The sequence below is a fragment of the Phyllosticta citribraziliensis genome (genome assembly GCF_038025025.1).
Source record: "Phyllosticta citribraziliensis strain CPC 17464 chromosome Unknown J3D65scaffold_16, whole genome shotgun sequence".
NCBI classification, from domain to species: domain Eukaryota; kingdom Fungi; phylum Ascomycota; class Dothideomycetes; order Botryosphaeriales; family Phyllostictaceae; genus Phyllosticta; species Phyllosticta citribraziliensis.
The window spans coordinates 479,988-499,174 of record NW_027117353.1 but is presented as its reverse complement, the minus strand read 5'-3'; the positions used below and the strand labels follow the sequence as shown (position 1 = coordinate 499,174).

Below are 19,187 nucleotides of genomic sequence, written 5' to 3'. Positions count from 1 at the left end.
CAATTAAGAGTCAATCCATTTACCTGCTATTGGCTACCTAACGGACAGTTCTAACCTCTATCCATGTCCGTCACTAATGTGCAGCAGGGACTAGTCTCCAAGCTACCAGTTTGGCGGCGAAAGTTTCGGACGAGAGTTCCATTGACGAAGTAAGATGAGAGAACTGAGGACTCCATTCGAGGCTACTTTGAGAGCTGTCAATATACTGCTGAAACTGCTGCTTAGCCGCCAGGGAGAGCAGTATCCGGTGCCAACTGCCGATGAGTCCTGAACTTATTGAGACGCGCGCCTTGACTGAAGCGGCGAGACGTCGTCCAGGCGAAGTGTAGCTGAGACGACGCGACGGGAGACTGCTTGGTGTTGTTACACAAGAAAACCGACTTCCATACCGGTCAGGTTCTGCCTGATACTCTCTCCATTGCGGAGAGACCAAATCCGTGAGAGAGACGCAAAAGTCGTAAAAGCACTAGAGCTGAAAGAAAATCGTGAAGAAGGAGCATTAAGGAATTTCGATCCGAGGTGGTTGACTGCCGGGCCATAGACGAGTCGTCTTTGTTGTATTGAGTGGCAGTCTCCGTGACGGAGAGGGCTTGTGCTAAGAAAGGACCGTGAATAATTGAAGAGCTACCAGAAAAGCAAATGGGATCTGGACGGGCTCGGGGTGTAAATTGGAGAAGACCATTAGAGAAGATGCCTGGCCGCCTCCAAGGAAATTGATGCTGGGTCAGGACGAACGTCACGAGGTCTTGGCCATGACTGCCCGTCTTGCCTCGCAGTACGGGACGTGTCGATTCGACAGGCGGACAGGCAAAGCAAAGTGTTCATCGTCGTCCCACAGCAGTCTTCGAAGCTGTTCCTTTCTCGCTCCGGCAGTTTCGCCTGTCAGAGAGCGTGGACCACGGGAAAGAGAAGATGAAAATCGTCGAGTTTGAGACCTGGGACAGTCCTTGGAATCGAGCGGTGGGTGTCGTAGTCATGGTGACGGGTGTTCCATGTCACACCGGCAATTTTGCCTGTCAGTGAGCGCCCACGACAGAGGCAAATCGGTGAAGCTCAATCAGTGTGATTGATGAAGCTGGCGAGATAAGAGGAAAGTCCGTCCATTTCCTAACCCTGTCCGCAAAGTGGAGATTGTCCGTCATGAACTGTTCACTGAGGACGCTGTGCTCGGCGAGCACTGCCAGGATCAACGGTGAAATACCGCGCGCGACGCCATTCGCCGCTATCATATCGTACTGAGTGTCGGTGCTGGGGTCCCGGCGAGGCATGTTGGTGGCGCCCTGGGTGGGCTGGTCTTGCATTGTCGGTGGTCTTGTGTAACAACACCAAGCAGTCTCCTCGCGTCGTTTCAGCTGCAGCTCGCCTGGACGACTGCAGCTTATCCGGACGACGACTTACTGCTTCAGTCGAGGCGCGCTTGTCTGTCGGCTTCGCGCCATCTTACTTCATCATGCATCAATCCATCATGGACCTGGGGAGGAGCAGGATCAGGCGCAGACGTCGCTTCTGGCACGACCCTCTCGTCACCACTGGCAGTCTTGCCGCCCTGGTCGATTGTAGCCTCTTCGTCCTGCTTGGACTTGGTGGTCTTGGCTGGGTCCTGCTTGGACATAGTTGGCTCGGTTGGGGCGGGGACTGGCTTCTGAGAGCTCTATTCCTTGTTGTCCTCGTTGGTGAGCATGGACTGAGAGAAGCGAGGCACATTGGTGGCGCCCTCGTTGGTGAGCATGGACCGAGAGGAGCGAGGCACATTGGTGGCGCCCGACTTCAAGCCGGAGACGGCAAATCTGGACGAAGTACGCGGAGGTATTGGGGGGCGCTGCTTCATCGCGCTGCCATCGGGCAGCGTGTCGGTTAGCTTTTGATGGAGAGCACCGAGCGCAGTCCGGCCTTCTTCAAAAGCGTCCGTCTTATCTTGGGGATGGCTGTCGCCGCCTGATCTGTTCTGGCCTTTTCGTTCATATCAGCCTCCTTCTTGGCGAGACCCGCCAGGAATGACGACGAGGCATGGCTATCAAACAGACTCCGAGTCTTTCTTGGACCTGACGAGGGCTGGGCGACATCTCCCACCATGGACGACGCAGACGCCGATGGTGTTTTGCTCGTTTTGAAAAGGCGCCGCCGTGAGCTCCATAGCGCGGGCCGCTCCAATTCGGGAGCTCGGTCCTCCTGCTGTTCCGCAGCGGTCGGCTTTGCAACGTCATTGGGCTTTGTGGGGGTGTTGACGGCAGTCTTTGTGGTTTCCACGGTGGACAGGTCAAGCCCTAGGGGGTTGCCACCAGGGTGGGTTGTGGGAAACTGACGCTGCTCCATATTGGATGCTTCAGGCTTGACGGGGCCGGGCATGGTGGTCTTCGCCTCGACGTGCTTAGGGATATACGCGTTAGATACTTCAGGCTTGACGGGGCCGGGCATGGTGGTCTTCGCCTCGACGTGCTTAGGGATATACGCGTTAGATACTTCAGGCTTGACGGGGCCGGGCATGGTAGTCTTCGCCTTGACGTGCTTGGGGACATACGCGTTAAATGGCTTAGGCTTGACGGGGGCGGGTGGCTTCATGGGGGTGGTCTTCGCTTCAGCTGCGTTGGACGGGTTGGGTCCTGGCGGTTTGCCTCGAGGATGGGCTGGATCCGAAGTCGACACATAAGGGTTCTTGGGCATGGTTAAGGAAAGCCTGGTCCTTTTCCGTACCTTCGCCGTGGACAGGAGCTGGGTTGGAGAAGTGCAAATCCGCTTGGCTTGCTGTCCCGTGTGGTCGTCCTTGTTGGAGGGCTCAGGGCTGAGGGACACATCGCGGCGGCGCTTGTCAGAGATCCTCGCATTCTTGTAGAAGTCTTGGGCCATCATCAAACTGTAGACGGGCCTTCCATCATGGTATGCCATACGCATCGGGGCGAGCTTATCCTTGAAGGGCGCGTGCATGTACGAGATGACGGCGTCGAGCTGTGCCATCTTCCCCTCTCCCCTGGCAGTCACGTCCTCCCAGCTGGACCATTCAGCGCTGCGCAATTGTTGCGCCAGGAAGAGCTCCTGCCCTTGAACGGCCGAAGCCTGCAACGCGCACGAGGCGCCGGCGTCCTTGCTGTCGGAAAGCTTTAAAACACCCTGCTCCTCACGGAGCCTTCTGAAGTAATGGTAGAGCATTTCCGGGGCGGCGTGGATGCGGAGGGCCAATACCAGTCCATTGAGGTTGGCATTTTGCTCTGTCAGGTACTGACGGGCGGGAGTGGATGCGTAAAGGATGACACTTTTGGGGACGGTCACACCCTTGTAGGGCGTGATGGGGTACTCCGAAACGGTCTGCTTGTCGATGACCCAGGAACATATGGCGTTCGGGTCCTCGTCGGAGGCATTGAGGTTGCAGCAGCGTTCGTAGAAAAAATCGCCGCCGAGGATGATGGTGCCGTCCAGAAGCCCAAGGCAGACCTCTCCATCCTGGTCGAGGATCAAGAAAGGTGAGCCCATGGGGCGGTAGCGGTACTTGACGCTCCCGTCCTCGTTGGCGAACGGCGCCCACAAACAGAGACGCTCGGGGTGGAAGGCGACCCGGCGGCCCTCCTTCCTCGACTCCACCACAATAAATCCAATGAGGAGGCTGGAGTGGTGGGCTCCGCACGCGGGCCTGCAATTGGTAACATTCATTGGGCAAAAAAGTCGTCTATCGGCAGGTTCGTCGTGTTGGCCAGCTTGGTGCCGCGCACCCATGGTGAAGCCCACACGGCGCGGTAGTCCAGTGGGCGGGAAGGAAGGTGTCGTCCATCTCTGGCGCGGACGTGCGGGCAAAGCCGGCCCTCATGTGCTCGAGGTGGGGGCTGCGGTTCGCCATCTTTTCGTAAAGCTGCGACGAGGGAGGTGAGGGGAGCGCTCCGACATGTACCTCTCGGTAGTGGTGGCGGCGTGTCGGCTCGCGGCAGACAATGGTGGGGTCGTGATGGGAGGCGTTTCTGGCCTGGCCGGATTGCCGTCAGGCTGCCGAGGTGAGCTCAAGAGCTTCCAGGGCGGAACAAGCAGAGGTGAGAGGCGTGGGAATGGAGATGTGGGTCGGAGGCCGCAGAGGTGAGCGTTTGAGCGTTTGAGCTTCCGAGGTGGAACAAGAGGTGTGGGTGGGAAATGGAGAGTCGGTGGTGTTGAGGTCGACAGCTTGGTGCCGGGCTTCCATGGCGAAACCCACACGGCGCGGTAGTCCAGTTGGCGGGGCTGACATTGCGCGGGAAGGAAGGTGTCGTCCATCTCTGGCGGCCCTCATGCGCTCGAGGTGAGAGTTGCGCGTCGCCATCTTCTCGAAAAGCTGCGACGAGGGAGGTGAGGGTGCCGTGGCTTTGATATGGTGTGTGGCGAGGTTCCACGGCGGGGCGGCCGACGCGCGCAAGCTCATCACCGCCATGGAGCGGACGGTGCTGGTTTTGTTCTTGAAGTCTGGAGTGTCAAAGACGGTACGCATTTTGGCCTGTTTGTTCCTTGCGTCGGGAGAGGGGTTGGCGTCTGGAGGAGGGAGGAGGAGGGAGGAGGAGGGAGGTTGTTGGGTTGGAGGTGGAAAAACAGGACCGGGACCACTCTGGATTGACTGGAAGAAGCCACCACCACTGAGCTGGTTCTGTTCTTGGGAAGAACCTCAGGCCGTCCATGGGCGCACCTCCGCGCAGCGCCCACTTGGTTCCATCGCGAACCTCAAACCTCCACCATCCCTCCACACTGGACGCAAAACTCGCGCTTCCCGCACCTCTGCCATCCGCATTGCCCAAGCCAAAAGCTCAAACCTCTACCGTCCCTCCACCCCGGACGCAACCTCGCTCTTGTCGCTAAAGGACGCGTGAGTCTACAGCAAAGCTGGCAACGCGTTGGAAGCTCTCATCTCACACAAGTCCAGTTACACGTACCCTACACAACGCGACCACCACCACGCCCTGCTCGGTAAGTCATCACAAAGCACACCGTCCGCGTTGGAAGCTCTCTTCTCACACGAGTCCAGTTCCACATACCCTACCACGCTCTGCTTGGTAAGTCGTCACAAAGCTCACCATCCGCGTTGGAGGGTCTCATCTCACATGACTTCAGTGCCGCCCATACTACACAACACAATCCCCTTCGCGCTGCCCGGTGAGTCATACCAAAGTCCACCGTCCGCGTTGGAAGTTCCTGTCTCACGTCAATTTTAGATTTGACAGCCCGTTATGGAATCTTGGATGAATGACCGCATCATCAAGGAGCCTACGGGCAAACCCCTAGGCCCCGAGTCCCCGACTTACAGCATCGTCTGGGAAGGGGAAGAGGAGGAGGACGAACTCCCGCCTGGACCAGCTCCCCCAAGCATGCCTCCTCCGACCACTATCCCCTCCGATGTGGTCCTGAAGCAGCCTGAGGGCAAACCCGTAGGCCTTGACGCCCCGACTTCCAACGCGTACAGCAAGGGCAGCGCTGCCTCCGCTACTCCTCAGGCCATCCCTGCCGCTCCAGCTCCCCCAGGCTCGCCTCCTCCAGCAAGTATCCCCCGGGACGACTTCAGCCTCCCCGACCCATTCGACAACCCGCAAGGAAGGTTCATCGAGGGCATCCTTGACGGCTACGGTGAATCCTGGCCGAATGCCGACTCCGACGAGGAGGACGACCCTGATGCGGCTCGTGTTTTCACCAGGGCGGAGTGGACTGACTTTGTGAGCGAAGCCCTCGCGGAGCAACAATGGGGCGACCGCTCGGGACCTCTGACTGCCCCGCTCGCGTCGGAGGAGAAAGAGTTTATCAGGTCCATCTGCCCTGACTCGCTCCGCGGCGAAGCCTGCCGGCTTGGACAGGAGATGCCCTCGCGGATTCCAGGACGGCCCCGAGTCGGAGTAGACGACCGCACCAACTGCGACAAGCTCCACGTTTGCAGGCAGTGGCGCAAGGGAAACTGCTCCCAGCCGAAGCAACACGGTGTGCTCGTCCATGTCCTCCCTACGTGCCGCAACGTCCGCAAAGGAATACTCTCGACCGACAAGTGCAATCTGGGCCCGGCCTGCGCCGAGAAGTGGGGACACGATGAGCCCGAGGTGAGGTTCGCCGTGGAGACGTTGCGCAGGGTCATCAGCAGCCAACGTGCTGCCGTCGCGGAGTCCAAGCGGGGGGAGAGGGTGGACAACTCTCTGCCAACTGGCCACCACGAATTCTTCTGAGCGCTGTTGCTTGCCTCCAGGCCGGACTCAGGGACCCCGCTGTCATCGATACTGGTTTTGGCGAGCCGGAGCGAACGGGTTGCAGTAAAGGTTGATTACAAGTAGAATACAACTTGAATTTTGATAATCCCGCCCTTATATTTTTTTCCCCCCTTTGCTCTCACTTCCAGGCGGTCATTCCACTCCAAAATTCTTGTTTTGAGACCCGAATTCAATGGTCCACGACTTTCTGCTGCTCAGCAATTAATCTCTTCACGTGTCGGGTCTTATAATGTGCGTGAAAAAATCAAACCAACTCCACTCGTGCCTTAGTTTTCCTTCCATATCCTCAGCCAGGACAGCCTGCCGCATGTGGGGCCGAGAAGGAGTAGTCCAGGTGGGCAGCGTGCTTTCCTAATGGTCGAATCTCCTTCCAGCTCTTGATTTCAAACCAAGTCGATCCTGCAGCTCTTGCCTCCGATCCGGGCCAAGGAAGTCGTGATGGAGGATGGAGTCTCCAGTAGGCAGTAGAGTCGTCAGACAGCCGAAGCGCTAGTGCATAGATAGTCTAGCGTGGTGCTGCGGGCGTCGCTCAGGGCGATATCTCAGTCCCGCACTCACCTACTCAATACACTACACCTTGATTCGCACCTTCGGCGGACCTGTGCTCCTTCAAGTCGCCCCATCCCCTAGGTTCAAACAGCATGATACGTCCTCTCATCCGTCGTCTCTCAGCCACCTCGGCACGGATCCACCATGACTTCGTATGCTCTGCAGTCGACCCTCTTCCATTTCCATGTGCTGACTCCTCTCAGTCCATATTGGAAGTTCCTCGAAGGCATACACATCGGAAATGATATCCAGGCAGTCAAGGAAGCTCTGAGGACGCATTGGCCCGAGTACCAGAATCTGAATAGGAAAGACAGGGGCGCCATTGCATATCGCGTGCTGAAAAGACGGAGAGAACATAGCGGAACTAGATCCAATGTGAGTTCGCCTTCTCCGTCCACAATGATTATTCTAATGACGGAGATAGCGCCCGATTCCACCAGTCGATGCCCAACATCATCCAAGGAATGATTCTCAGCCGAACTCTGGCACAACAGCTGCTGGCCATGGTCTCGAATCTGGATCTGGTCTCCGCGCAGACGATAGTCATCCACGCGACAGAGCCCTGAACACACACGCTGAGCCGGTTAGCCATGCGCTCCAATATACAACCGCTTCCGACAAAAATAACACCCATCAACGCGATGGACAAGCCCCGAACCCCCATACCGAGCCAGCTGGCAAAACAGTTGACAAATCAGAGCCGCTCCCTACGCAGACACCACTCGTCTACGCAGCATTCAAGTCGCGAGTGCCCATGCTGAGCCAGCTGACTTGAAGGATGCAATCATGCGGACTGAAGCGCCATCCAAAAGTCTCGAGTGGCTCCGCGAGGCAATGTGCAGCCCGGACAGGACGACGTGGATTGTGGATTGCGAGTACCATCAGCCCCCCAACTACTCCTATCACGACGTTGTACCATACCAGCTTGCTGTCGTGGAGCTCCGCACCAGAAAAGTCCTAATCTCAACTTTGATCGACTATGGAACCAAGACCTCCGAGCAACTATGGCAGGAGCTATATGGAGACGTGCCGTACTTCGACACAATGACACGCAAAGGATTTTCGTCCACGTTTCGGAAACGATACCGCGGCAACACGACACGGGGCTCCAAGCCTAGTGATATTAAGACTCGGATGAAAGACCTGGGCTTCTCAAAAAAAATCCCACCAACTTGTATCATACAACAAATCAAGTTGTGACATGGCGATCATGGCAAGGCTCTTAAGGGGCCAAGACCAAGTTGAAATACCACCGCTCAAGTCCCAGAACTTGCTACCGCTCTTCCAACCGGTAGATATTCAGGATATGGTCAAGAAAACCTGCTCTGGCACGGACAACAGGCTCCAGTCAGTCTTTGGTAGACTGTTCGTGTACGATGGGTCTCTTACGTTCCATGATGCAGAGGTGGATGCGCGAGCGTTGAGAGATGTCGTGGTCGTCATGTATGAGGAGCGATGTCGTTGGTTGGAGACCTGTGCAGGAGGATGGAGTCAATGAAGGCGGGGCGGTGTTGCGACAACGCTGCTGGCGTTCTTGAAGTGGCCATTGGCTTGCTGTGACGGCGGACGTCCCTTGGCGACACATTGGGAGCGTTCATGATGGCAGGAAGGCAGGCGGCACATTGGGAGCATTCACGGCGGCAGAAAGTCAGGCGGCACATTGGGAGCATCCATGAAGGCAGGCAGTCAGGCGGCACAGATTGATTGATGGAACAGGAAAAGCTACAATGCAACGCAACGACCCAATGCAAGGCAATGCTTGAAATGCAACACGACGCTGATTGACACGCTCAAATGGGTAGGATACATTGACACATGCAACTACAAAGAATGTACAACGAAATAAGACCAAAAGCAAAAGAAAAGGGTTTTGAGATTGGACGAGAATATTAACATCAAAAAGAAACTATGCATTCAACAAAGCCGCTGGAGGCGGGCCGCAGCCCATTCCAGCCCAAGTGAGAGGTTATTGACAAGATGTCGTCGTCCCGCTTGTCCCTTGAACGACCCGCTTTGCTTACGAAGAGAAGTTGTCGCCGACGTCGTGGGTGGACGACGAGCTGACGGTGACGCTGTTGGCGGTGACCTTGAGGCCAGTCGTCGAGGTGATGCGGACGTCGACGTTGGCCTGGCCAAAGCCAGTCTCGTACTCGAAGTAGTTGTACTGGGTGCGGGTGGTGTTGGTCCAGGTCTTGCCGCCGTCGGTCGAGACCTCGAGAGACTCGATGGGCAGGTTGCTGTTCTGGACTTGCATGGCGAACCAGTACTCCGAGGCGCCGTCCTTGTTGAGCAGCGAGATGCCGCTGGTGATGCCGCACGAAACAAACTCCCAGTCGACGTTGATGCGGCCGGCGGAAAGCGAGTCGAGCTCGGTGAAGGCGTCCTGGAACAGGTCGAGGTGGTGGTCGCCGCAGCCGGGGCACTGGTCGACAACCATGGCGACGATCGAGTTCTGCTGGGGACCGGTGACCTTGATACAGGAACCGCAGTGGGCGGCAGAGGCCCAGTCAGAGTCCGTCAGCGCAGTGCCGAAGATGGACGCAGGCAGAGTGTAGCCGGAGAACGAGCAAGTTCCCTGCGAAAGGTCCGTGCCGTAGGTGTAGTACGTGGCGGTACCAGTGACGGCCTCGCCAATCACCTCAACCGCGTCAGACGCAGCCGAACCGGCGGAGTTGGTCAGGTCGCCGACAAGGCCAGCAGAGCTCGAGGCCGCGGGGCTAGAGGCAGCCGCAGCGGGCGTGCTCACAGCAGCAGGGGTCGAAACGACGGCAGGGGAAGAAGCGACAGGGGCAGGAGTGGAGGCACCACCAGCGGCGGCATCGGAAATGACGGGCGTGGCGGCAGGCGACGAAGCAGCGGGGGTGTAACCGCGGGCGACGGGCGAGCTAGAGACACCAGCAACGGCCGAGTCGACGGAAGGCGTAGCAACGGGCGTAGAAACGCCGGCAGCGGGCGAGGTCACATCGGCAGCGTTGACGCCAGCGGGGCTGGAGGTAGAAGTGACGGTGACAGTAACCGGCTCAGGGTCAACGGTGGTCGTGCTGGTGGTCGTGCAGTCGCAGGTCGACGAGGCGCCAGCAACGGAAGACTCGGTGGCCGTGACGGGGCAGACCGTGGTGCTGTGGGGAACAGTGACGGTAACAACACCGCCAGTGGCGTCCGTCGACGTAGAAGTGTGGTACAAGGTCGAAGTCGTCCACTGAGTAATTCCAGTCACTTCAGGAGTCGAGGCAGGAGCCTCAGGAGTCGAGGCCGGGGTCTCGGTGGCCGTCACGGGGCAGATCTATTGAAATTAGAAATGAGGTTTGGTACCCAGATGAAATTTGGCTTACAGTGGTGCTGTGGGGAACGGTCACGGTAACGACGCCGCCAGTAGCATCGGTCTGAGTTTCCGTACGGTACAGAGTGGAAGTGCTGTACTGCGTAACGGGGGTGACTTGAGGGGTGGAAGTGACAGCGGCAGGGGTCGAGCTGACAGACTCAGGAGTCGAGGCAGGGGCCTCAGGGGTCGAAGTGGCAGCCTCGGGGGTAGAAGTAGCAGCCTCAGGGGTAGAAGTAGCAGCCTCAGGAGTCGAAACAACAGACTCAGGAGTCGAGGCAGGGGCCTGGGGCGTCGAAGCCGGGGTCTCGCTGGCAGTCACAGGGCAGATCTACTCAAATCAGAAAGAATTCGTAGCAGTGGAATAAAATTGCTTACCGTGGTGCTGTGGGGGACAGTGACCGTCGTAAGACCGCCAGTAGCGTCCGTGGAAGTCTCCGTGCGGTACAGAGTGGAAGTGCTGTACTGCGTGATGGGAGTCACGATGACAGAAGTCTCCACCGAAGTCTCCGGCGTGGGAGCGGGGCTCTGGGGAACGGGAGTCTCCGAAGTAACAATGGAAGACTCGGGCGTGGGAGCAGGGCTCTGGGGAACGGGAGTTTCCGAAGTAACAACGGAAGACTCGGGCGTGGGGGCCGGCGACTCAACAGAGGGAACTGGGGTTCCAGAGCCAGCAGCAGGGGTCGAGGACGTCTCCGGGCAGATCTGGGCAAGTTAGATGGATTCTAGACAATTGAAGACCAGGCTTACCGTCGTAGTCTCCGGAACGGTGACGAGAGTGGTGCCACCATTGGAGTCGACCTGGGAAGTCGTCTTGTAAAAGGTCGAAGTGAAAGACGAAGTGGAGCTGATGGTGGGAAGAGGAGTAGAGCTCAAAGTCAAAACGCTGTCGACCTCGACGGGAGACGACGAGGGAGGAGCGACGCTGGAGGAAGACGCGGGGGCGCTGCTCTCAGGGGTAGCCGGAGACGAAGGAACCGGCGAGGGCGTGTAGGCCGGGGACGACGGAACCGGCGAAGGCGTGTAGGCCGGAGACGAGGGGACAGCCGGGGCCGAGTAGGATGGCGTGTAGGCAGGCGACTGGGGAGGCGCGCTGCCGCCGCCAACGGAGCTGCTGGAGGCCACGGGCTGGGGGCTCGACGCCACAGGAACAGGAGTGCTGGCCTGAGGGACGGGAATGGGCGAGGAGCGCGCAGACATGGTGACATATTCGGTGGTCCAGATGGTCTGGCGGTCGCTGCAGTACGGGTCCTGCTGGGCAGCAGCCAAGCTGGCGCCAGCGACGATGGCACCGCCAACGGCGGCGGAGTTGATGAAACGCATTTTCTGATGTAAAAGAGTGACAGCAGCCCGATATGAGCTCGGACGGAAAGAATGGACCTCTGAAAAGTCAGAGAAGCGAAGGGCTGCAGAGCGAAAGGGTGCCGAGAGGGTGGGAAGCAGATGGAGAGCGAGTGACGAGGGCTTTGTAGGTGTTGGCCATGTTGAAACGGGCCATGATTAGGGAGGATCGCCGCATCTGCCGAGATTTGTCCCTGTCTCGTCTGGTTGCCTGCTTCGCGTTAGCCCCGGGGTGTGCTTCCATCAGTGCGCGGGCTGTACAAACACGAGCCGAGCAGAACGAGGGCCGTGGCGATGACGCTGATGCTGATGGACAGGAGGAGAGCGCATGCAAGACACGAGAGCAGATGGCGGCTTGCGGTCCAGCACGGCATGGCAAAGCGGAGGAAGGAGCTGCTGCAGTGCCAGGTCTGCTGCCGTGTCCGCTGTCAAGAACGTCCTGCGTTTGCTTGGCGTGGTGTTGACGTTGGACGAGCGCTGCTGATTGGCCAATGGCTCAGGCAGCCAGGCATTCTGCAGCTGACGTGCCTGGCTAGACCTAAACGGGACGCGACTCCAGCTCTTTCTCAGGCACCGCAGTCTCGAACCACACCCAACCCTCTCCCTCTCCCTCTCCCTCTCCCTCTCTTTTCCATCCATCGTCACTTCATCATTCAAACGCCACCCGCTTGGCTTGCTCTTTCCATGCCCCCTCCCGCCGCCTGCCGCTCGTGGCTTTCCCCTGCTTTCACCGCTCCACGAATGCCGCTGCGCCCGGACCGTGCTGCGCCGACTGCCGTTCCTCATTTCCGCATTGTGTGGGGTGAAGGCGTGGGACTCCGGTTGCGCTGTTCGCGAATCTCAATTCCCTCTCCCTCGCTTCATTCGTCGTCCCTCCTCGTGGAAAGGACACCTCGTGTTGCCTACCACCATGCGCGCCACGTCTCAGCCTTGCACAACGCAACGGCTCACAAAGTCCGCAGCCAAGCCCGCACGACATGATCAGAGACATTTGATTTCAACCTGCCTCCTTTTCACCTCGCCCAAGCCTCTTTCTCCAGGAATCAACTAGCTCAACGGCGGAACGCCCGTGCGGCCCGGCGCGCTTTATTTACCCCTTCACCATCCGCCTCCATCCGTGGACCGTGGCCCCGTGGCCCCGTCGCCGAGAGGCTGACAGCTCGGATGCCAATCAAAAATGGACCAACACTGCCACCAGTCGATCACAACTAGAGCTTCCATGCTCACTGCCTCCTCCGAACCAACAGCCTCGTGTGATAAAATCACATCATCACGTCACTGACAGCTTCGAGGCCTTGTTCAAATCACCTCTCACTTCGTCCGAAACTGTCGAATGACGATGCTCATGATTGCGCTCTATGGTTTGCCTATGCTATGCCGTTCAGTGGACTAAATTTACATTTCCTCAGCCGTCATTCACAATTTCTCCGTTACAAAACCCTTATGCTACAGAGCTCAAACCCAACTTCTTCACATTCTGCTGAATTGCCTTGAGGTGGCGCCTATCCAGCGAGTCTTCCGAAAGGGACCATGCCATGACGCCCTTGATCCCCAGACCCTGGACAATCTGCGCGAACTTGGCGTCAATGTGGACAGGCTCGTCCCAAGTCCAGAACAAATTGGCGGAGGCGTCCCAGAAATAGTGACCTCCAGCCTGGCTGTCGACCTTGGGAGCTGCAATCGCCTTTGCCCACGACTGAACCGCACTCGCTCCGGCACAAGTACCATAACCGGGAATACAAGCAAGACCACAGTATGCGTCCGTGGTGCCGCAGTAACCACCGGAGCTGCAGCAGTTTGGCGCAGCGCAGCTCTTCTTCACAGTTGCTCCGCAGGTGCCGTCATATGACGTTGGAAGGTTGCCAGGACCTGGCTGGTTAGACGGCTCAAATGTCAACGCACCAGACTTGCCGTTGTCTGATCCGTCGGCGTTTTCAAGAGGCACCGTCTTGCAGTTCGGTCCGAGGGGAGTGGTGGCGCAGCCCGAGGCCGGATCAGTCGTAAAGTACTTGGCGTAAAAGGCGAAACCCATGGTTGCCTTCTCCTTGGGGAGACCCATGTCCAGGTACTTCTTGACGGCGTTGTAGGAACCCACTACATCCGCGTGATGCTTGGTGTAGTTGTCGCGGCGGTTCATGAGATCGTACGACATGATGTTGAAAGAGTCGACCTGCGCAGCAATCTTGGGCGTCGTCGTGGGGTTGAAGGCAAGCATGTCGCGCTCCAGGCCCGGAACAGCAACAGACAAAAACTTGTCCTTGCCAATGGCATTGCGCACCGCCTGCAAGAATGGAGGAAAGGCATCAATCTCCCACACCTTTTGCGAATTGGGGACCGTTTTGTAATCGACGCCGTTGCCACCGACGTACTCAAAGTCGAGATCTGTAGGTACGGTAAGTGGACATTCCAAGACCAAAAAGAGCCGACGTACCAAGGCCATCCAGACCGTACTTGTCAATGACCAGCTTGCAGTTCTTCGCAAAGGTCTGCACATTGGCGGTCTGCAGCGCCTGGGAGTAGTCGGTGTCTCCCCAACCGCCAATAGCAGCCATGACCTTGACTCCGGCTGGGAAGCGAGCCCGAAACGTTTCGACAGGCTCAAATAGCTTAAACTCGCCGCCTCCCTGGGTCAAAAAGTCCTTGACGGGCAAAAAGGCCATGATGGCATGGTCAATGCCACTGTTGAGGGTCGGATTGCCCAGGTCCGCAGTGTGGTACTGGTCGGCGTACATCATGAACCATGCTGACGTTGTGCTGGGCAGCAGTGCTGCCGCGGCCATGAGGCCGTATCTCAGAATTTGGACCATGGTGTGGTGTCTGAGGTCGACACTGGAGGCCGAGGAATGATGGGTGGTCTTCTCAACAAAAAGGAGGCAAGGAATGGATGGTCAAAGAGGGACGCGCAGCACCTGATATATGTCCTCGTCTGCTCAGGTGCGTACACCCAACCACTCACGTCCTCCAAGGCGCGCTCTACTTTAATAGCCATCTTGGCCACTTGTCTCAGTGACCTGGAATGGCGCGACCCTTTGGTTGTCGAGTCATGAACGTCATCCCGGTTTTGGTGTCATGGCCGCGTAGGAGCAACCATGACCAATGGCACCCTACTTCGAAACCCCAGCTTCTATAGGCTAGGGCCATGAACCCGGCGATACCAAGCCGCGACAAAAACCTTATTTCTGCCGTATTCATCTCTACACGGCGTCCCTGAACCCACAGGCTATCAAGGCCGCCCAGTGCTGTAAGCGACGACGCTGAATACCTTCGGCCCTGCTTTGGTTGGCGCAAAGTCAGCTATTTTCGAAGCGTTCCTGGAAGTCAAAATACGCAGCTCCAGTTGATGGAGCGACTACCGATGCAGTTATCCCAGCCATCCCTGGCAACAGCCCTCACGCACTGTTTCATTTGCGACGACGGCCTCCTTAAACTCCTTCAGCTTCCCAATCGCATGCAAAAGAAACGCCTCTCCGCTTTCATCCGGTCGAGGCACGGTTTTGCCACAAACTGCTCAACAGATTCGCGCGCTAAGTGGGAAATTTGACGTATGCGCATGGCGTGTCGTGCATAAGCGTGGGGATAAGGTTGGCCCGAAACTGAAACACAAGGCTTCGACTTTGTGCCAAATTGCGCCACACCTTTAAGAAACGGCTACTAAACAAGAGGATCTCCTGTCACGATGGGGTGGCATTTTGGGTCATGAGCTTCCATGTCTTTCCCATCGGCAAGCGTCGGCAGACGATGGCCGTCGACGCAACTTATGCAGGGTGGCGGACCGGCACGTTGCAGCTTAGTTGAGACTGGTCTGCCGACCACGCCCTTACAGTCTATCCAAAAACGGTAGGTGTGCGACAAGACGTTGACGAGTGGACGAGGCAGTCTTGTCGTGCAGAGTCTATCTCACGACTGACGCATGACGAACTGACCGAATAGGTAGGTCGCGACATTTGGTTGGTCGTCGCTATCCGTCGCCAATTTCTTGACAGACGGGAACCGGCTCGGTCATGACGCTCCAGGCGCGGCACCGGCCTTTGACTTTTCTGGGCGCGTGCTGCTACAACATGACAACGGCTACCACCCAATCGCGACTTTTCAATCATCTTGACATTTGAAAGATACAACCAGAGACGGCATGAAGTACGATTGTGGATGGAATTTCGATAATGCGACCCCGTTCAGAGCTATCGAATTCCTCTTTGCTATCTCTCTTTCTATTCGCTCACGTCCGGATGCAGCAAAAAATGTTGGACCTCAAAAAAAAGCTCCCCATCGCAACCATTTTCGCCGCCAACGCCGCAAGAGCTAGGAAATGTATGCCCGGAATGATCACGCCGGTGAAGATGCTTGATTAGGTAGGACAGGACAAGAAGGAGAAGAAACGATAACACCAACACATGACCTCCCGTCAACACAACGCTCCGTCGTCACGTGGCGCACTGCCGACTACCTCACGCGGTCGTTGATCGGGCGGGCGCGGATGTCGCGCTTGGACGACGTGCCTTGAGGGAGGGCGCTGGTGCAATCGACGAAGCCAGCGACGGTCTCTGCCGGGATGCCGAGGACGCTGAGGCGGGCCGCAGGGTCGACAAACGCCGCCGCCCACTTGCCGTGTGCGCCCACAAATGTTTGAAAGACGGATCCGACGCTGGTGTTCCTCTGCGACAGGTTGATGTCCGAGTCAAAGCGGTACACGCCCGGGGGTGGGTTGTACGTCTCCGAGTAGTACTTGACGTCGAGCTGGCCGGGTGTCGAGTCCTGCGGGCCACCAACTGGAATGCCATTTCGCTCCTGCGCAAAGGCTCTGCTGGCGCTGTGGGCGCCGATCAAGGCTGCCAGGTCCGCCGCACTGAATCCCTTGTCCACAAACAGATTGAGCAGAGAGTCGTGGTCGCTGCCGGGTCCGAAGCCTGGAGGCAGCAGGCCCTCTGGCGGTGCTTGATCCGTGTCCGTCCGTCCTACGCGCACCTTGATAGCTGGTCCACCGGGGCACGTCACGGTGGCATGCGCGCCCGCAAACTGGATGAGGTCGGCCGCGCTCACTTGGTCCGAGTACTTGGGGTAGAAGCCAGACAGCCAGTCGTGGTAGGGGCCGAGACCGCCATTCTCGCGCCGGTTGATCTCGTCGGGGTTCAGGAGTAGAGATCCGTCTGCGCCACCAGCTGCCGGCGGGTAGTAGGGGAGCGACTGCGAAAATGTGCCCGCATCGTGGAAGGCGAATCGGATGGCGCCTCGGGCAAGGTCGTTGCACTGGCCATCAGTGAGGAAATTGCTCGTCAGATCGCTCGAGATGGTGGTCCAGATGGCAGGGCAGCCGGAGTTGGAAGAGTCGTCAGACGAATCGCCTGAGCCGTAGGAAGATTCACCCGTCGAGTTGACATCTTGTCGACGCGTGAGGGACGTTCCCTTGAGTGATGGGAAAGAAAAGGCCGTGCTGCCACAGGCCGAGGCGAGCAAAACGGCCGCGGAGAGAGACTTTTGATGCATGTTGGTGGGAAGAAAAGTGGAGAAGCCAAGGAGAAGTCAGTGGGTAAGCAAAGAAGAAATCTCTTGCACTTCTTGTCAAGGCCGTTTGGATAAGCAAGTGGAAGCGGTGGATGGTTCGTTAACAAAAACTGCATCCGTTTCCAGGTTCGTCAAGGCATCTTATACAAAAAAGTCTCCGTCAGCCAGTCAGACCCCGGCCGGTGTTTGGGTCTCGCAACATGCTCACGCACTCTGACTTACACAGACGACCTTTTTTTGGCATCATAATCCTTTCTTATTTTTTGTTTCCTCCGCAGCAGCCACAATTTCTTGTTCCTTGCTGTGTGGCGCATTTTCTTCTCGTCAGCACAATAGGAATCCACCGCCTTGGTGTCGCGCGCCCGCCCAACTAACTCTAACCATCCTTTCGCTAGGGAGGAGGTCCGTCGGCCGACCACCGCACCCCGACAACAACACCCTCACCTCACCGCCACCCACCCACCACCACCCCAGTCTGCCAACCAGCAGGTACGGGTTCGCGGCGCATACAGCCGGAATCGCTCCATCAGCAAGCAGCAGTAGAAGCATCGTAATCATCTTCTTTTCCACTGTTCTCCTGCATGCTGCTGCTAGCTGCATACGAGGCGCACGCATAGGCATGTACACACGCACCCCGGTCCCCCGCCTCCGCCTACAGTACACCTCGCCGCCGCCGAACGCCACGCATGGCCAGCCAGCATCTCACCGTATCGGGCGCCGGAACTTGCTGTATGTGCGTATGTGGGGGAGGAAAGGATATCGACTCTTGCGCAACGGAGCTCGGTTGGCTTCTTGCACGAGCTGTCTGTCCCTCTGCTTCGAGCCTCGCTTTTCGAGCCTCTCGTTGTCGTCGCATACATGTCCGAAATTGCGACTCGTACAGACTGACTGCCCGCTGCGCGTCGAGCGACGCCGTGCCTGGCGCGCACGCACTTCTCACGCGCGTGGGTGTGGTTCAGCTCGCAGGAGTCTCTCGCTGCTCGCTCCTCGCGCGGTTGGCTCGGTCGGACGAGCTCGAGCTCGAGCTCGAGCTCCAGGGCGTGAGCGAGCGAGTGTCCGACGTGTTGGTTGGACGGATGATTCTGGTGCTACTGCAAAGCACAGCCTTACTGCTGCGCGCTGTGCTGTGCTGTGTGTTTTTCCAATCGACACGGTGAGCCGGCCGGCCAGCCGGCCTCAACACACACAGCCTAGAACACATCATAATGGCTAGTGGTATGAGTGAGCAGTATGTGAGCAGCAGCAATAGCAACAGGATCCAACACCCCCAACGTACGTGAGCAGTTCATTCGTTCGCTCGCTCGCTCGCTGCGGCCTTGTGCGATCTTGCTTCTTTCTTCTTGCAGCATCAGGTGTATGTGGGTAATCAAGCCTGCTGGCCCTACTGCCCTGCGCCGCCGCTCACAGCAGGAGTAGAAGCAGTAGAAGCAGGCAGCCAGCCACCGACGGACGGACGGACAGATGGATGGATGCAATCGAATCGGCACTCTGCTTGCCTTCCCGTATCTCGCTACCTGGGTACTTCCATCCAGCCAGCAGCCCAACCCACACAATCACCGAACGATTTGCATTACACATTATCATCTGCAGCCATGTCTGCACGTTGTCGACCGACGACGGACGCGAGAACCGGGCCATCTGACGCGATTGCTGATGAATACCTAGGAACAAGCCGACGCCGAAGCCGACGCCGAAAAAAACGTTGGTCAGGTAGGTTGGGTTGACAAGGGAAAAAATATGGTGGCAAGGGTACATTGTACGGTGGCGGTACCCCTGTCGTTTGTTGCTTGTCGGGCCCGGCGCTCGGCTGCGCTAAAGGTAGGCAAGGAAGCTAGCTCCTGCGGCTGGCTGGCTGGATAGATGGATGAGGTGAATGGATGGATGGATGGATGGATGCCGGCGAAGGAAACGAGTCAGAAAGAGGGCATTACCAATGTTGGTCAGCCAAGCGCTCCGGATGGGGCAAGAGGTGTCTGTCGTGTGCTATATGGCTTGTGCATCTTACAGGCACCCATGGATGGTGGAGTGGAGGGATGCGATTCGTTGCGCATTCGCTTCTGTTGTTGACGTACTGTACATACAATCTCGTGTTGTTTGTAGATAGGTATGTACAGTACACCGCCAGAAGGAACCTATCTGCCGACCTATGTATCGCAGTCAGTCAGTCAATCAGTCATCGAAGGCCAGTCGCCGCACCATCGCTGGACCATCTCAGTCAAGCAAAACAAGCAAACACCAAGAAAGCTGACAGAGGGCCAGGAACCCGCCAAGTCGGACAAGCAGCAGTA

At 57.6% G+C, this 19,187-nt stretch overlaps 7 protein-coding genes across 7 annotated transcripts; 2 read left to right on the top strand and 5 right to left on the bottom strand.

The window, feature by feature from the left end:
• Window positions 1-1,651: 1,651 nt before the first annotated feature.
• J3D65DRAFT_672538 (uncharacterized protein) lies at window positions 1,652-3,705 on the bottom strand (the record flags this gene model as incomplete). Its single annotated transcript, XM_066803498.1, has 2 exons — window positions 1,652-1,950; window positions 2,025-3,705. 2 exons carry the CDS (start codon window positions 3,703-3,705, stop codon window positions 1,652-1,654), a joined length of 1,980 nt encoding a protein of 659 aa, XP_066650051.1.
• A 1,377-nt stretch (window positions 3,706-5,082) lies between these two features.
• J3D65DRAFT_642518 (uncharacterized protein) lies at window positions 5,083-6,365 on the top strand. The gene has a single exon (XM_066802000.1). It carries the CDS (start codon window positions 5,172-5,174, stop codon window positions 6,147-6,149), a length of 978 nt encoding a protein of 325 aa, XP_066650050.1. The 5' UTR covers window positions 5,083-5,171; the 3' UTR covers window positions 6,150-6,365.
• Window positions 6,366-8,757: 2,392 nt separating this feature from the next.
• J3D65DRAFT_562482 (RlpA-like double-psi beta-barrel-protein domain-containing protein-containing protein) lies at window positions 8,758-9,366 on the bottom strand (the record flags this gene model as incomplete). Its single annotated transcript, XM_066797566.1, has 1 exon — window positions 8,758-9,366. A coding segment is annotated over one exon (609 nt), but the record flags the coding sequence as incomplete, so codon positions are not given.
• A 1,511-nt stretch (window positions 9,367-10,877) lies between these two features.
• J3D65DRAFT_172340 (uncharacterized protein) lies at window positions 10,878-11,836 on the bottom strand. The gene is made up of 2 exons (XM_066794265.1): window positions 11,666-11,836; window positions 10,878-11,611 (listed from the first exon to the last, which is right to left on the bottom strand). The coding sequence occupies exons 1-2, from the start codon at window positions 11,772-11,774 to the stop codon at window positions 10,938-10,940; spliced, it is 783 nt and encodes a 260-aa protein (XP_066650048.1). The 5' UTR covers window positions 11,775-11,836; the 3' UTR covers window positions 10,878-10,937.
• An 872-nt stretch (window positions 11,837-12,708) lies between these two features.
• J3D65DRAFT_642513 (putative class V chitinase) lies at window positions 12,709-14,536 on the bottom strand. Its single transcript, XM_066801999.1, has 2 exons — window positions 13,832-14,536; window positions 12,709-13,782 (listed from the first exon to the last, which is right to left on the bottom strand). Exons 1-2 carry the CDS (start codon window positions 14,205-14,207, stop codon window positions 12,842-12,844), a joined length of 1,317 nt encoding a protein of 438 aa, XP_066650047.1. The 5' UTR covers window positions 14,208-14,536; the 3' UTR covers window positions 12,709-12,841.
• Window positions 14,537-15,421: 885 nt separating this feature from the next.
• On the bottom strand, window positions 15,422-17,354 carry J3D65DRAFT_642507 (heme peroxidase). Its single transcript, XM_066801998.1, has 2 exons — window positions 17,122-17,354; window positions 15,422-17,039 (listed from the first exon to the last, which is right to left on the bottom strand). The coding sequence occupies exon 2, from the start codon at window positions 16,879-16,881 to the stop codon at window positions 15,841-15,843; it is 1,041 nt and encodes a 346-aa protein (XP_066650046.1). The 5' UTR covers window positions 16,882-17,039; window positions 17,122-17,354; the 3' UTR covers window positions 15,422-15,840.
• Window positions 17,241-18,238, top strand: J3D65DRAFT_172104 (uncharacterized protein). Its single transcript, XM_066794264.1, has one exon. It carries the CDS (start codon window positions 17,519-17,521, stop codon window positions 18,110-18,112), a length of 594 nt encoding a protein of 197 aa, XP_066650045.1. The 5' UTR covers window positions 17,241-17,518; the 3' UTR covers window positions 18,113-18,238.
• The last annotated feature ends 949 nt before the right edge of the window (window positions 18,239-19,187 follow it).